This window comes from Amblyomma maculatum, chromosome 2 (assembly GCF_055883805.1).
Source record: "Amblyomma maculatum isolate TAMU_Amacu chromosome 2, ASM5588380v1, whole genome shotgun sequence".
Lineage (NCBI taxonomy): Eukaryota > Metazoa > Arthropoda > Arachnida > Ixodida > Ixodidae > Amblyomma > Amblyomma maculatum.
The window spans coordinates 50,631,608-50,647,991 of NC_139345.1; the positions used below are offsets into that span (position 1 = coordinate 50,631,608).

General features: G+C 48.8%; 1 protein-coding gene across 2 annotated transcripts in view; it reads left to right on the forward strand.

The window, feature by feature from the left end:
- Window positions 1-16,384, forward strand: part of Myo31DF (Unconventional myosin ID) — a 122,120-nt gene that overhangs the window by 64,013 nt on the left and 41,723 nt on the right. Inside the window, exon 1 of one of the 2 annotated variants that reach the window (XM_084594091.1) lies at window positions 3,762-4,036. The exons of the other annotated variant lie outside the window; for it this stretch is intronic. Within the exon in view, the coding sequence (XP_084450217.1) occupies window positions 3,948-4,036 (89 nt within the window). The 5' untranslated portion in view covers window positions 3,762-3,947. Of the gene's footprint in view, window positions 1-3,761; window positions 4,037-16,384 lie in introns of those variants that run through there. 2 annotated transcript variants of the gene reach the window in all.

Below are 16,384 nucleotides of genomic sequence, written 5' to 3' on the forward strand. Positions count from 1 at the left end.
CCGGAAGTAGGCCGCGAGCCGCCGTGCGGACCGGCACCACCCGCGAGGTCCTGCCGGAACTACTTATAAGCACGTGCCAAGGCATCGTCGCCGTAAAGCGCGTGTGCGTGCGACCGCGTTTAAAACCGCACAAAGAGAAACAGCGCCGCCGAGGCTACCGCAATGGCATGCCGCCAAGGGTTGTATACGCACTGATTCGAGCGGTAATGGTTACGCTGCATATGTAACTTTCGCTTAACGTCGCTGCCTTCACCACTTCCCGCGCGATTTCCGGTTTTGCTTTCTTTGTTGGTTGGTTAGGCAATCAGGTTAGCCTCTCTCCTCCTCTGAAGTGCCAAGAAGTAACGCACGTCGCGATGCAAGCAACAAGACAAAAATAAATAAATAAATAAATAAATAAATAAATAAATAAATAAATAAATAAATAAATAAATAAATAAATAAATAAATAAATAAATAAATAAATAAAACACACACACATAGAAATAGGTCACCATGCATATTGAGACTACGCTGACTGCGACAGTGAAGACTCCTTTGATCATTGCACACGGCTGGTGGCATATTGTAACAAAATGAGACGACGCGTGTCTTGTGGCGAAGAGTGTAGTCCACGTTGCGGGGTTGTAGCTCCGTTGCATTAAAGAAGCAGGCTGGAGGGGTACCATTAATTTAACTTGGTTTTTTAGTAATGGGCCGAAATACAAATTAAACTGAAAAATAGAACCAATGCAAAGTAATAAAGCAGACATTAATAGAGAGGGGTGCGCGATATCTTGGAAGCCGAGCTCCCCGGAGTGACCGCGTCGTCGTGCTGTCTCGAATCCCGAGACCGACTCCCTTGACGCCAAAAAAAAGCTTTTACCTTTCTTAACAATTCTTACCAATCGAAAAGTGAAAGAAAGGGGGGTGTGGGGGAGGGGGGAGGTCCCGTCCGCGGCGCCTCTCGCCGCTGGCTCGGCTTTTAGCGTATGGCGCCTCCAGCTGATTACAAGTCTCATTTAGTGGCGTAGCCAGGAATATTTTTGGAGGTGTGATATGTCACTGGTTGAAAAAATAAATCGGCGAAATAAAGGTCGAAAGCGGGGAGAAATGCCACACTCAAATGTTGTTGGGTTTTGTTTCTTGCCCATTTTACCATATATGTTCTCCTCTCCGTCCTGACGCATTCTACAAAATTTTGGCGCCGTACAATAATCCGTTCACGCGCAACACGGCTTTAAAATATGCGGTTTTCATGCCTTAAGTTGAGAGTATTTGTGCGGGCAACACTGAGATTATGACGTCGCAAACAGTATACCGGCGTTATTGTCCACTTCCCGCGTGATTATGAAATTGTCGGGCTTATATTGAATTACCTCAGACATTTTATGCAGTGCCTCATGACTTCCATACTTCATTTTCACCATCCAGCGTACGTACGAGTGTTTTTCTAATACTGAGTGTGGCGTCACCATTTCATCAACTGGGACGTCGTTTCTGGCCGCGAAAGCAGCTTCGATTTCGATTTGCGTTTATTTTTCTTTTTAAAAATACTTCTAATTGGAATTTCAAAAAAACGGTTTTTTGTGTTGGAGTCGGGACATGCCGAGGAATGTAATTCAACTAAAAACACAAAATGATGAATAAACCACCGGAGTTGCCTTTTACGGAGGTGCTCTGCGAACAAGCCGTGACAACCAACTTTTCCCTGTAAACGGGCTTTAAGCCGTAAGCCCCGCGGGCGCTTTCCCGTATACGCTAGCGTATGCACTCGGGCGCTCTCTTTCGCGTGTCAGCCGCATGGGAACGTATGCAAGGGGGCGCAATTAACAAAGCGTAAGAAGTTCTGGGCGGCTGACCTTGCCCCTTTCTGCGCTGTTTGGTCCAGTGCGCTAATGCGCTCGCCGCAGGGTGTACGAGAAAAGTGAGTTAGCGCCACCACCGGCGTCCACACACGGGTGCCCGTATAAGCAGCGCGAAACGGGAGCGTGACCGGTCTGCCCTCGGAGGGTGCCTGACTTCGTCGGGTTTGCCTCCACGCTATCAAGGAACAAATAACCGCTCCATTCGCGAGGATGCAGTTAGAAACGTAATTTAGTTACTTTTTATGAGTAATTTAGCCATGTCACGTCAGACAGTGGCTTCTGTCTTCGAACTAGCGTGCTGCTCGGGCTTCAGGCTTCCCGGCCATTGAGCAACATCCTTCAATACGGGCCTGGCATTTCCTGAGCTGCTGATGAGCGGGCACTGTAAATTGTACCACAGTACCTGAATAAGCAATCCATGGACTCTGCCCGTGTTACCAACAGAATTGAAACTGCAACACAAAAACGCAAACATATTAGCGGCTGGAGAACAATGCACGCGAGGATGATTAGCGCGGACAGTCTCCCGCTTTCGAATATAAAATAACTTGTCGGTTATTTTTTCGCCGGCTAAGATGTTCTCATTTTGCTCTTCATTTCAATTGTTTTGTTTGAGTCTTGGTTTATTCCGATAGTACGTACGCAAATGAAGGCGATTTCACGTCCAATGAGTCTCCAAGACCAAAATTTTAAAATCAATTAAATCGAGCCTAATTCAGACTACCAAAAAATGCAGGAAATCAATATTATCTGGGGATATCTCCCGGTGGACATTGGGAAGATCCCGAACTAATCAGGGGGGAAGCATATTCACAGCAAAGTATATTTTTATTTCATCCGCAGAACTAATTAGAAAACTGGTAAGAAAGCAACTCCCTCCGAGTCCAACATCGAGCTTCTGGGCCATCATTCGGACGTCACACAAGTATTCACGAGAGTGGCCTTTTGATTCCTGTTCGTAGGATAACAAGCTGTATATTCCGGCTGAAATTATAGCATTCCACTGGATATCGATGAAATCGAAAAATGCGTTACAGTGTCGAGTAAACCGGTTTTTAACAAAAAAAAAAAAGAAACATGACGTACACTTGGCATCAAATTGTCTATCTGGTAATAGGGCTTTATTTTTTTTCAAACAAGACGTAATCTGACATGAAAGCGCCGCAACTCTTCCTCATGCTGCTCGCGGAGTTACGATATACAGTGACAGACAGAAGCGACTAAATGAGGATGCCCTCTTTAGTCGTTCCAATTCCGCTGACAAAGAGCTGTCACAGCTGTTGAAGCTGTCAGGACGGAGAAACGTTGGTTGCAAAAACAACCAAGAGCGCCTACGCGTCTGCAGCGCCGACACTCGAACCGTCAACGGCTGCTCAGGCCAGCCATTTGCCGACTCCCTCGCTCGCTCATGGACTCATAAACGAGCGAGAGAGACAAAAAAAAAGAAAAAAGAAAGGGTGTGGGTCTCCAACAGCTCAGTTTGATCCTATTCCGCAGCGTACTGCAAGCGACTCTTTGATCAACAGGCTCGACCGCAACACTGTTCGAGCGCATCTGGGCTTCCAGTACGGCGTATTTGAGGGGGAAAAACAGCTACGACAACCACGGCCGGTGCTACAACTCACTGATCAGGGATCGCAACAGGGTTTTGCGGCCTCGCTGTCAGTGCTTCAGGCGGAGTGGCTCGAGGAGAAGGCCGCGAGCGGATCGCACCGCTGTTCTAGCCGTTCAAACAAACGAATGAAAGAACGAAGTAGAGAGAGAAGACTACTTTCTCGGAAGCCAACCCCGCCAGTCCGCCTGGCCGGTGTTGGCCTGGCACGGAACGGCGTACGCGTTCACGTCCCGTTTCATTCTTGCTTTTCGTTCGCCGGTCTCTCGCCGGGTGGTGCTGCTGCCGTTTGCGGCGCGCAGCGCGCTCCTTCGCTCATTCCCTCCCTCTGATAGCCGCCCGGTCGTAGGCGGCGGGAGAAAACGGAGGCTGCCGGAGAGTGGTAGTTGTGGCCCGTGCGGTTCGTTGGTGTAGTTGTTGGTGCATCAATTCAAACTGTCGATCTTGGTGCCGTCTCGTTTGACAGTGTGGCTCGTGTGAAATGCGCGATGGCCGGATTCGACGACGTCGGGATCGGAGACTTTGTGCTTCTCGAGAACATCACCACAGATGCATTTTTGGATAACCTCAAAGTCAGGTAAGTGTCGCCGGCCGAGACCGCGCGCGCGCGCGCACGCCTCCAGCATGCTACCTGACTCGCGCTCCTTTCTTTTTGAAATCTACAGCACATCGCTTGTTTGGACAGCGCGGGAAAGTTCAGAATATGTACTACCAACGCTCGGCTGCCGTGATCCCGCGACTGTTTTCATTCTTTTTCCGCTGTCGCTGCAGTTAGACAGCGCTCGACTTGCAGCAAACTTTTTTAAACGGAGCCACTGGTGGCGGTTGGACGTTCAGTATGTTTTCGCGCTTCTGCCACAGACGGGCGGTTGGTTGGTTGTTACCACGTTACAGCTGTTGGTTGTGCTTTCACTTCGCCCTTGTAGGTGTTTACACGGCCCGTTACGACCGTACCAACCGTATTGCACACGCTGGTCGCAATGTGACAGGCCTGTGTGTGCCTTGTCGGCGGGCAGCCGGCTCGGCGGACGGCAGATGAGTCGCATTGTGTAATAACCCCACCCGATGCCCTCTGACTCATTGCAGACTGGTCGAATAAGCGGCTGGGAGCGGACTTGCGTATGTGTTGGCGCCTGCGCTATATTTACGCGCTGACGGCTTCCTCTCCTGACTGGCTGCGTTCGCTTGTTTTTATAGTTTTTTTTTTTTTTTTTTCCATTCGAACAGCAGGGGCTGCGGAGCTTGCAGCGGTATGGTCGAAGCTGGGAGTTTTAAAAAAGCCTCTCCTTATATGGAATTCGAGTGAGTTATGGTACGGAGGTCCTTTTAGGATGGATTCGTATAGTCTGCATAGTGTTGCTCCGGTTCCGCCCCCCTCCCCGGCTAACGTCAGTCGGAAGTCGAACACGTTCGACCTGACGCAAAGGAAGAGCTCCGCGGAATGCGAATCAGCAGCCTATCCGCTACAATCGCAAACTTCCGCCACAGTCTGGTTTCCTTCATTTCTTCCGTTTATTTATTTTCTAGTATTTCCTCTTAAGTGCATTCGTTTCACGGTCAGGAAATTTCGGAAGGGGTGTGAACTGGTGTGCTGAATTTCTCTTCGACAGGTCGTGTCGTAACGCTCACAACTTTGAATTGTTTGATTAGTTTCTGGCACCATACTGCTGACTCTCCTGACCGCGATGTTTTGCCATACTTCGCCTCATATCGGCTGGAAATTATCCCTTGAAGGTCTAAGCGGTCTGTCATCAGTCCGTTAATTGTTTAATTTTCAGTCAATTCCTATTTCGTGTTCTATAATCGAATGAAATTAATTATTAATTAATTACGGAACAGCGCAAAGGACGGGACACAGACACAAGAAAGCACAAACACAAGGCGCTTACTATCAGCTGAAGTTGATAGTCAGCGCCTTGTGTTCGTGCTTTCTGGTGTCTCTGTGCCCCTCCTTTGCGCTGCTCCGTAATTATACAAAACCAACTAGCCCGCCAACTCGCTCTTATTAACTGTGAAAGCCTGATATTTCTCAGGCAGGCAATAAACATATGAATGTGCGTTGTTTTCTGCAATGCGATGCGTGATAAGTACTGGATCGCTACATATTGACGGTTGCTCGTATGATATATGGATAGATTCAGATATGAAACTTGATGAAACAGCTCACGACGGTAAGCCATTCTGCCACACGTCATTCTCTTCGTGCTTGAACAAGCTTTTGGAATCTCCGATGCATTGCAGCTTCGATAAATAATCGTCGCTGTGAAGGGCAGAGCAGATACAGAGGTTTTTCGCAGTTGCGTGACCATGCTCATTCATCATTTTGGTACAGATCGTTTGTGTCACGTGACAATTGTGCAACGTAAAGTACCGTACTAAGTTTCCGTGCCAAAATCTGCTATGTAGCTGCGACAGTAGACGCATGGTTCAAATGATACCTGGCGCGTGAATCTGCGATGATGCAGCTTACCTGTAGCCGTCATCTTCCTTCAGGGGCTGACTGGTTATCATATGGTTTGCTATTGCACCTTGTGTAAAAACACAGAGATCTCCGTGGACTATGTGCATAACGCTTGTTTTGGGTTTCCTGCAGTGGGTTTTCTTGAACGCAACTTCGCAATACTTGGAGCATTCACAGGACAAAATGTGTTTTGAAATATGAAGTAGTATGGCCGTAACGGTGACATAATCGCGTGCATGGACAGCAGGCAGTCTGCTGCCAATACGCGGTTGTCACTTTGGACGCTCGTAGCTGACTTTATTTACGCAGCCTCGTACGGGGAGCTTGCATGGAGCGATGCATGCTGGGTAATTGGTCGCCCTCGCGATGTGCGATAACGTGTCGTTAAAGTGGCGTAGCAAGCAGCATTACAGTGTAGTAAACACAACGGGAGCTTAGTGGTCCTGTTATCTATGCCGGGCAGCCGCGGCGTGGGAACCGGCAAAGTGCTTCAGGAACCGATAACGTATAATGGTGAGCGCGGTATTTATACTTTGATCACGCAGACGCCGAGGCGAGTTGCAACAGTGTAGGCTGCAGGCACGAGACCGAGTGGCCGTGCACTTCGTTTCGCCTCCATCGAAACGATCCCGGCCTCGGCGGCTGCGTTTCGATCGAGGCGAAACGAAGTGGCGTCGTGTGCTGTGCGATGTCAGTGCACGTTAAAGATCCCCAGGTGGTCGAAATTACTCCGTAGCCCTCCACTACGGCCCCCCCTTTCTCTCTATCCACTTTCACTCCTACCTTCATCCCTTCCCTTACGGCGCGGTTCAGGTGTCCACAGAGCAAGTGTGACAGATACTGCGCCTTTCCCTTCCTATGAACCAACCAACCAACCAACCATCGAAGTGGGGTATCCGGCTCATTCCAATTTCGCTGCCACGTCTTAAAAAAAAAAAAAAAAAAAAAAAAAAAAAAAAAAAAAAAAAAAAAAAAACACGCTACATATCTCAGAACGCCAGATTTAAGCAACCGACTATTTCAGCCCATTATGATGTCAGTCACTATTCTTAAACTCAGTTTACAAACGCTATGTGCACATCGTTTACCCAGCCGCGTGGTTCCATGTCTAATATCGCATTTGACGTATTAATCCTCTTTTGTTCTCTCTCCCGCTATCCCCTGCCTCCATGAAGGGTGGAGCGCTGAGTCACGCATGACACCGTACCCCGTCCCCGCATCGTGCGTGACGAAGGTGCTTAGCCATGATCATTGACTGGGTGTTTCGTTTCATTCAGCGCAGACGTTTAATAACAAATTCTATAACGGCCGCAGCGTTGCTTTGATGTTGCCTGGTCAAACGGACGCCTCATTCGGACGTATTCTGATTGATTCGGTTCCTAACGCTCCTGATTGACACTGCAGTTAGTGTGTGCGTATCGAAATGAAACCAATGCATACTTAGTCAGCAAGTGACCAGCGATTTTACCTGAATAGAAAAAGAACGTTAAGTATAATGTCCGCTTCGATATCGGAACGTCGCTGTACGTTCTACGAAGTTACAGCGCCGGTGTCAGTAAAGCACAAAAAAAAAAAAAAAAAATTAAAATACCACCGTACATCCAAATCACCCTCCCGCTCCGCGAAAGGAATATATGAATGATATGGCGTGTAAAGGCCGTTCCATCGGTGAACGAACTCCTCCGTTTCGGCCACCGCTCTCGACCGAAGGGTTTCATTTGGCCGTTTTATCGACAACAGTGAGATCGTGACGCTCTTCCCAATCCGAGTGCCTTCTTGCGGCAGACCTCCTCCTTTTTCCCGCGCCGGTGCATTCGCGAGAGGCAGGTATGCGCGGTATGCGACGGCGGCGGCGCATGCAGGCTTCCGTCGAGAACCGGACGCGGGAGTCGTCCGTATCGGCCGCCGCCAGCGTGGGAGGCTGTGCACGTACTCATACAGCTGCGGGGCCGCATCTGATGTGACCCTGCTTCTTCCGGTCGCTGCCGGATGTATCTCTTGACCGATTAGAGCTCGACGGGTCAGTGTTGGAACGCGTGCCGACCGTGGCCTCGGGAGGTGGTAGGTTCGACTCCCGCTGCCGGCCGGTTAGCCACGTATGGCCTGACCTGGTGCTCGGCTTGCCTGCATGCGTGACTTGGGAATGAGCTTGCGCCTTCAAATTATCTCTGTGGGCTTGAACAGGCACTCTGAAAAAAAAAAAAAAAGTAATATAAAATGATCGCAGACGTATGCCGGATCACGTATGCTTGCTGCCCCCGCGCATTTTTAGGGTTCTAGCAAAGCGAAACTGTACTGCCGTAGACCGGGTGCCTAATGCGCATTCGCAATGATGTATAAGGCATTTGCTTTTTCCTTTTGCTGCAGCGCGAAGTGACGAGAGACCGGCGGCACATATGGCAGCGCTGCCTGTTGTCGTTTATTTCTTTTTTTGCCGCCTCGTCACTCGGCGCTGCTACGAAAACGATGTGAAACCAACTGACTCGTATGACATGTTTTACTCAAGCATTTACTCTCCTTGTCCTCTTTTTGTTTCTCGTCTTTAGCATTATTATAATTTCGGTTATTCTACCTTCCGCGCGTGGAACGGTTTGTATGGAAAGCTTATTCGCATTTTATGACGGCATAGTATGGTCATGTTCACCTTGAGGCAGTGTTCTTTAGCGTCCCAGGCGATTTTCCTCGGAGGCTTTTTAAAGCAGCCTCCTGCATTGTCTTCCCACATGTACGCATATGTGACCTGCAGGTCTGTGTTCTCCGCGTTGAAGTCTTCGACTGACCTCGTCAGCTTGTCCACCCAGCCCGCGGTTTTCCACGCAACGCTTTGGGGTTGAATAGCCAAGAGTCGGAACAATTTTCGAAACATTCACGATATTAAAATCTTAATTCAGACACCGCCGAAACGTCGTTGCTCTGGGAGAAAAATGGTCTGTACGTGTATCGTTACTGATGATAGAACTTAAACATACATACACAGAGGTAAAATGGAGGCGAAAAGCAAGGCGCCCGTGTGCTGTGAGATGTCAGTGCACGTTAAAGAACCCCAGGTGGTCGAAATTTCCGGAGTCCTCCACTACGGCGTCTCTCATAGCCTGAGTTGCTTTGGGACGTTAAACCCTACAAACCAAACCAACCAACCTTGTTTCCTAATGGCGGCATGTACCCGTCGTCATTAGTTTGGCATAATGTTCATCTTCAGGTTCGCAGCAGATTCTTGATTTCCGCGGGAATTTGTCGAAAATTGATACTACGAACATTTGGTACATACAAACAAAGCGTTCGCTTTGTGCCTGTATAGACGGGCCTCTGTGTGCCCTTGGCCTTCCCTATAGGCGCGCGTTCGATAAATGAGCGGCAGAAGTTTGCGCTGTACTGTCGTGAGCAAACGTTGCATACAACACTCAGCCGCTGACACTGCTCATGAAAACTACCTTGAAATGCCATCTAGCGACAGCGTCAGGGACAGCTATAGCGACACATACATGTGCCTCAATCTCAGATAGCTGTTGCTAGATGAACTTGGAATGCAATTTTCCGGAGCTCCGCCACCGACTGAGTGTTCTATACCACTTTTGCTCACGACTGTACATCCGGCATATATACATAAGGTTAGTGGCGAAGCGGTAAAATAAATACAGTAGTTTCATGGCTAAGTTGCAGTATCGCTCGAGTGATGAGCCTATAACTTTACAGGCCGCCGCGGCTACCGCATTTCGGCTTATTAGAAAATTCCATTCTGCTGTGCGATATCAGCGCACTTTAAAAATATCCAGGGGATTGAAACTAACACACAGCCAGTTCCACCAAGGCTGTAATCGTAGGCGACGACCGCTTTGTCTTAACTTACCTTTTTTCACCTTACCTTGCCATGCTATGCAACAGGAGCGTAGCCAGGGGAGATGTTTCGGTGTCAGAACACTCCACGAAATTTACTGAGCTTTGCATCTCCCTCCTTTCGGGCTCTTTTTCTTTTTTTTTTTTTCTCTTTTTTTTTTTTTTTTTTGACGGGCGGCGTACATAACACCCTCTGGACAAAGAATGGGGATTCAACCATTCAACGTTGCTGAACCGAATGCCGAGTGTTAGCTCAAATCATCGGAGCGTGGGAATCGTGGGACCACTCACAGGGCTTAAATCGTTCGGCGCTGGAACCACAGGCGGTTGCAGACTTGGTATACGTACGCAACCGCCACGAGTTCAGATGTTGTAAAGTCTGCAAAGTCTTGGGTGGTGGAAACGTTTATTGGTTAATTGGAGTTTGGGAGGAAGCGGGCGGTGGCGGTCTTGCTTGCGGCTAGTTTGCGGGCGGTGGCATGCTAAGGCTCAACCCAGCTTAACCTAGTTTACAGAGCGGAAACTCGATTAAGCATGGTCAGACATGGTTTGCTGTGATTCAAGTCCTCCATGGCTATCTGCGAATGTCAGGGAAAAGCAACCGAACCACTGGTTCGAGCGCAACTCCTCCATAGCTGTCTGCGAATCTCGGACACCACAGCCGTGTCTAGAAGACACGAAGGTGTCGAGGTCACTTTGAATGGGAAGTCCCGGGAGATGGGCAGTGGTGGAGGTAAAGGGTAGGCAGGGGACTGGAAGGCTGTCTGGCATTGTGTCAGTCAGTGGTGTGTGTTTGTAGAAGTATTGTACCGGTACGAATAACGCAGCAGCAGGAGTGCGGAGTAGAAGAAGCGAAGCAGAAGAAAACGATCACGAAGGGAGCGCCGTCTGCTCCGCGCACCACGCCTGCGCGTCAGATGACCTTCACGAATGGCAGCATTAGCGAGCTAATTACGGCCTAGAAATATTTTCGGTTATACCACTATTTAAGAGTGTACGTTGTTGGGCGAGTCGGTCGTATATGCTTATTTGAGCATTTCGACTGCTTAAGCATATACCACTGTCATGGCATGCCATTTGTTCTTAATAAAGTATGCCCGGCCATGTGACGTGTCATTTCGCCTGGCTACCGGAACAGGTCATCGTGTACTTCAGTATATCCGCTAGTCTTCAATGCGGAAATAAAAGGAAACCGTGACCGGTTGTGAATCGTGCTTTAAAGCGTGCCCTATTTTTTTCCCATCTCTTTCCGGTTGACTGCCTGGCGTGTACGCTGGAAATCGGCGCGCTATAACTTCCGGAATCGCTGGAGTCGGCCACCGCGTACTCGCTTTATTTTTAGTCTCACACTTCACTCACTAATTTTCTTTTGACAGACCTGTCTCTTCCGAGGGCGCGTGGAAGCATTACTAACTTGTGTACTCGTGGCGAGCGAAAGCTTCTGCTGAGGAATCGTGCACCGTAAGTTATCGAACCCTTCAAGGCTGTTTTTTACTGCCGCTGTTGGTCGCGTTATCCGAACGGATCCGATCAGATATGCTCCGACCGTGCGTGCACGTCTATGTCTAGAAATATGACCGAAGTTTCTTAAACGCGTGTTGTGTGGCCGAAGTGATGAGAATAATGCTGACGGGGATGTAATGTGTGAGCGAGGAGGCCGAGAAGGGGGAAGGTAAGGGATGAAGGTAGATTGAACGAGTGAGTGACGGAAAAGCTCGTTCACAGTCGCCAGCAAGCGTTTACTAGACAAGAGCGTACGGACAAAAACTACGCAGGTAACTCTCACCAGTTACGTTTTTGCATTGCATCTGTTCGCCCCTGCTTAGCCGAACTGAGCACCACATTTTAGTAGCTCTCAACATCGCACGTGGTTGCTCGCTGCAGGCGTCCGCGAGTACGCAGTTAATGCGTGTAATGTCTCGGTAATCGAATGTCCTTCTGCTCCATATATTGTGTAGGTATTTCAGAAAAGACAAGGCTGCTAAGCCGGGGAAGTCTTTTATTTGAGTATAAACACTTCGTTTTTGGTTGAATATTCAGGTCTTCTAGTATTCAGGTCTTAAGAAAGAGAATATATTAGTTTTATAGCCCAAAATGGTAGCGGTTAATATATATATATATATTGCAGGGATGACCAAATTTTACAGTGTCATGACTGATGGGAACACTAACGTCAAAATGCCGTGGGTTTTATAAGGAAATAACCGGAGGCGCGTGTAAATACTTTGCATCGAAAGTGCATATTGGGCTTAAAATGGCCAGGAAAAACTTTATGCTGCTGCAGTGTTAGTCTGCATAAAAATGGCAGATGACTTGCTACCACGCTGTCTGTTCCGACTCCGGAGACGTATCGCAGAGTGCGTTCGCTATATGGCATATTAAAAAAAAAAAAGAAAAAAAAAGAAAAAAAAAACGCTTTTTTATGCTTACAAAAAGGATGCGGATTTATGAAGAAACGAAGAAATCGCTGCAAGATCTAGCTTATTCTTGAGCTCGCTTTGTATGCAGTTGTTCTCGTATGACTGTTTAGCAAACTGCATACAAACTTTACCTCATTCAGCGCATTTTAAACCCTTGCGTTCTGCGTAATAGCCTTAGCTTTTTATGTTCCGTGAAACGCAATATATCTAACTGTACCTTTATTAACGGAGCCTCAAAGGGAACATAAACTGCAAGAACAGCTAGATGTTTACCTGCCACGGAAACACCTGGTCTTCAGCCGGAGGAAATTAAAATGGACGGCGAGGGTGATAGATACGGCGATCTATCAAGACAGTACGGAGATGACAGGATAGCGGAGAGAATGAGTATTAACAACGATGTATACGATAATCGCATTCTGAAAAACGCGCGTATGTATGCCAATAGGAAAGAACGTAATTGGTCTAAAAGTGTTGCATCAGTTTTGAAACACATTCCGAGCACGGTGCGCCGCGCATATTTCGGCGGAGATCCTCCGGCGTCCGCGAACGGATTTTGCCTCCGAACCCCGCCGAGAAAATAACAACACAAACGCAGACATGCCCCGCGGCATCGACTACGCTCTCAGTCTTTCTGGCTAGCGCACAGCCCGACGTGGTACGGTGCATGTACCTGCCGAAGGGTGCGGCCGATCTGGGTCGATCTCCCTTCCGATCTGGCGCCCGCCGCTCGTACACATTCAACAAAGACAAGCGCACGTAGCGCCGGCGTTGTTGCGCAACGCTCAAACGCCCGGCGCGGCCGATTGAAGGAGTGGAGTCGCCTGTGGCTGGCACACTTCACTTTCGCGACTGCCGCCTGTAACACCCTTTTCATCTCCTTTCTTCCCCCTCTCCACATCCACTGCGCGTTTATGTCGTATCCAGGCCACGGCTGTTGTCTCCGCTCCCGTTTGCCAAGTCGCCCTTCCACGCGCACCTTCCCCCCTCTCATAAGGAGGTGGGGGAAAGCATTGGATAGTATGCTTTTATTTTATTTTCACTTTCTGCCGCCGCTCTCCCCACTTGGCTTCACTGTGAATTCACTTCTGTGTGTGTGTTCACTTCTTTACATTTGTTCCTGCAGAGCCGGCTCGTTACACGCAAGCTTCTCTGGTGTCTCTTTGTCCCATTCCGTGTCCGCTGCACGGTCACGCTTTCACGCGCACGAGCCGCTTGTCTTCTGCCTTGTATCGCTTTTGTCTCGTCTTTTTCTCCCGTAGCTCTCTTCCTGCGTCTCCAACCGTTGAAAGGCCGCCGCCGGCGGATGTGTGCACTGAGAACGGTGGCAGGGCCGTGTCGCGCGTTTGCGCGCAGCTGACTAGGAAGGTTGATCGTAGCGCAGTTGGTGAGCTCTGTGGAGGATGTCTTTCGGCATGCTCTCTGGAAAGTGGCGGAGCCATGAGAGAGTTATGTATCTTGCGTTCGGACTGCGACCACAATCGCGGTGTGCTGCAAACCTTTCACAAAGCCTGCGCGTACAGCGGCTACAAAAGAGCAACGTTTGCGTCACCCCCCTGCACTTGCTCCTTTGGCATCATCGCCTAGACCAAGATTAACTCAATACCCTTTCCTGCCTTATGTCGCTGTGCTTTCAGGCACGGCGAGAGCTACACGGTAGTACCTTTTGGGGATCGCGGCTCTCAGACATTATTAATTTAAACAGCGCGAACAAGAAGACAAAGGACAAGATAAAAGGAAGCCACAGTACAAGCGCTGACTCACAACTATGCCTTTACTCCAAGGCCTAGATAAAAACAAACACGACGAAAACGAAACAATCACGTGAAACAACCCCTGGGTTCACCTGCTGCACAAAAAGTCACTCAAAAAAAAAAAAAAAAAAACAACAACTTATATTTGCTTGAAAAAACAGAGTGGCTTCCTTTTATCTTGTCCTTTGTCTTCTTGTTCGCGCTGTTTAATAATGAATGTGTACCAACTCGCCCAACAAAGTTTCTTGGTAATCGCGGGTCTCAGAGAAGGAACATTTTTGCACTCGGAGAAGCTTTGAGTGAGACCAGCTTGGCCTTACAAGATCTGGAAGCACGATGCTTGTTGCGCCGTGTACGCGGTAACGTGCGTTCGGTTTCGTATGTGTGTGTGTGTTTCTCTCCCTTTTGATCATTACTGCATCGCTTGCCATTCGCTACTACAGGCCGCCAGGCTGCTTTTATGTCGCTGTTACTCGCAGACAGTGTGTTTACTCTCAGACTGTTTCCTTCACTTACGATTGGTTGGCGCAAGCACCTCGGTTGTCAGCACTAGCATCGACAATGCGGTAATTTAGTTTTCAAGCTGCTGAGCGATTGCCTGTCTCCTTTGTCAGTTGCCGCCAGTTGCCTTGAATCGAATAGCCTTATATTGGTCGCCTTGTAATTATTGAAACGGCTTCTTCTTTTTTCTTTTTTTTTTTAGCTTCTAAAGTAGAATGCAAACAGATGTATTCATTTTTTTTTAATCAATCACATTATGAATTTATAATAAGGTGGAGTTTGTGCGAATTTTCTCGACCTCGCAGACGAAGACAAGTCCTCATGAGTGTTGAATGGTTAGCTTGCGTACTGAGGCTCCCCTTCAGCAATTGTTCAGTTTCCTTTTTTTTTTTCTTTGTGAGGCTTTTGCGATGTGTGAGCGCATCGTTATGAGAGCGGCTCGCGTTTTTTTTTTTTTTTTTTTTTTTTTTGTCGACTTTCGCAGGTAGTAGCGTCAGAGCTGCCGCTTATGTACCTGCTTGCTTACTTGCTGATTTCTTAGTTTTACCAGTGCTGCACACGCTACTAGATTTTTTTTTTTTTTTTTTTTTTTTGTCAGTGCCCGCTGGCTGTGAACTTTCCTTGTGCACGCACGCGCGCTGCGCGGTGTCTCTATGCAGGGAAGCATTATACAGAGCGTTGCATAGTAACACACGCAGGTTAGGGAGGAGGGACCCATTACTCAGCTGCATGACCCCGTCTCTGGTGCGCAGTCATGGCAGGCTCTATGACCGTCACTGACGAAGCTTAATTGCTAGTTAATAGTGGTGATCGGGCTTCTGATTAAGACTCATGCAAGCGAGTAGAAAGGAAAAGGAAGGGGGTGCAGTCTCTCCGGATGCAGATTCAGTGAAGGGAAGGCGTATGCAGGCGCGTATGCAAATGCAGGGCGCGGCGGCGTCTCGCCGTCATTGTTGTCCGCGATCGGAGTTAATGGCGCGCATCGTGCTCGGGCGACGACGGTGGCGGATAACAACACAGCATATACTAACCCTGGGCGCGCACATACTGCATCCGGAGGAGAAACGTGCGCGATGCACATGTGCCGCGACATTGGAAACAGCGGCGCGGTGAGCGTGTCAAGGTTTGTGTGTCGACCCGTTGAAGACCTTGCGCTGGCGCGCGACGCCACGTATGCGCGGAGGGTACACGTGAGAGTATGGAGGTGGTGACTCAGGAGAGAGAAGGGGGGGTCCTTCGATCGTACATCCCAGCAGTCGTCGAGGGCACGACGATAGAAAACGTCTCCTTCCTTGCCCGTGTCTGTGGCATTGTTCGGTTCCTCGCTGACGCGTAGGTGGGCCGTAGTTAGTGGAGGCGCTTAGCGGAACGTATTGACATCGTTGCTTTTGCGCGTTTGCGCTTGTGACGAAACGTGCGCGAAAGGTCCAGGGAACGATCTCTCATCTCAGTTTACCGCTCCGCGCGAGATAAGTCCTCGCATCGAAGGGGTGATCTTGCAATCCGCCTGTGTTCACGCTTTGTTGCTTTAGGCAGATAGCGTTCACGCAGCCGACATTTCATTGCTATCGTGCGTACCCTCATTGTTGTCACCGCTTGCTGCCGCGGAAGCAATGTGAGAGTGGGGCTACTTGAAGTGCGTTGCTCTCTGTGGTGAAATGTCGCTGCAACTGCCCTTTGTACAATATGTGAACAACGATAATAGGGTGGAAAGGAAGTATTTGCACACGATGATTAAAAGGCTGGAAGAAGAGGCACCGTGTCCAAACCTATAGCTACATGTATAGGTAGCATGGGTGTAGGTAAAAACGTCTGGGGAAGATTCGGCCCCGGAAAAAAGGCCCCTGATGAAGCGGCTCCTAGGAGAAAAGGTCCCCAAGGCGAAATTTTGTCCACAGAATACAACCTTCCAAAATTCACTTGGCAAGAAAATGAACAGTTAATTGCATTCTGTG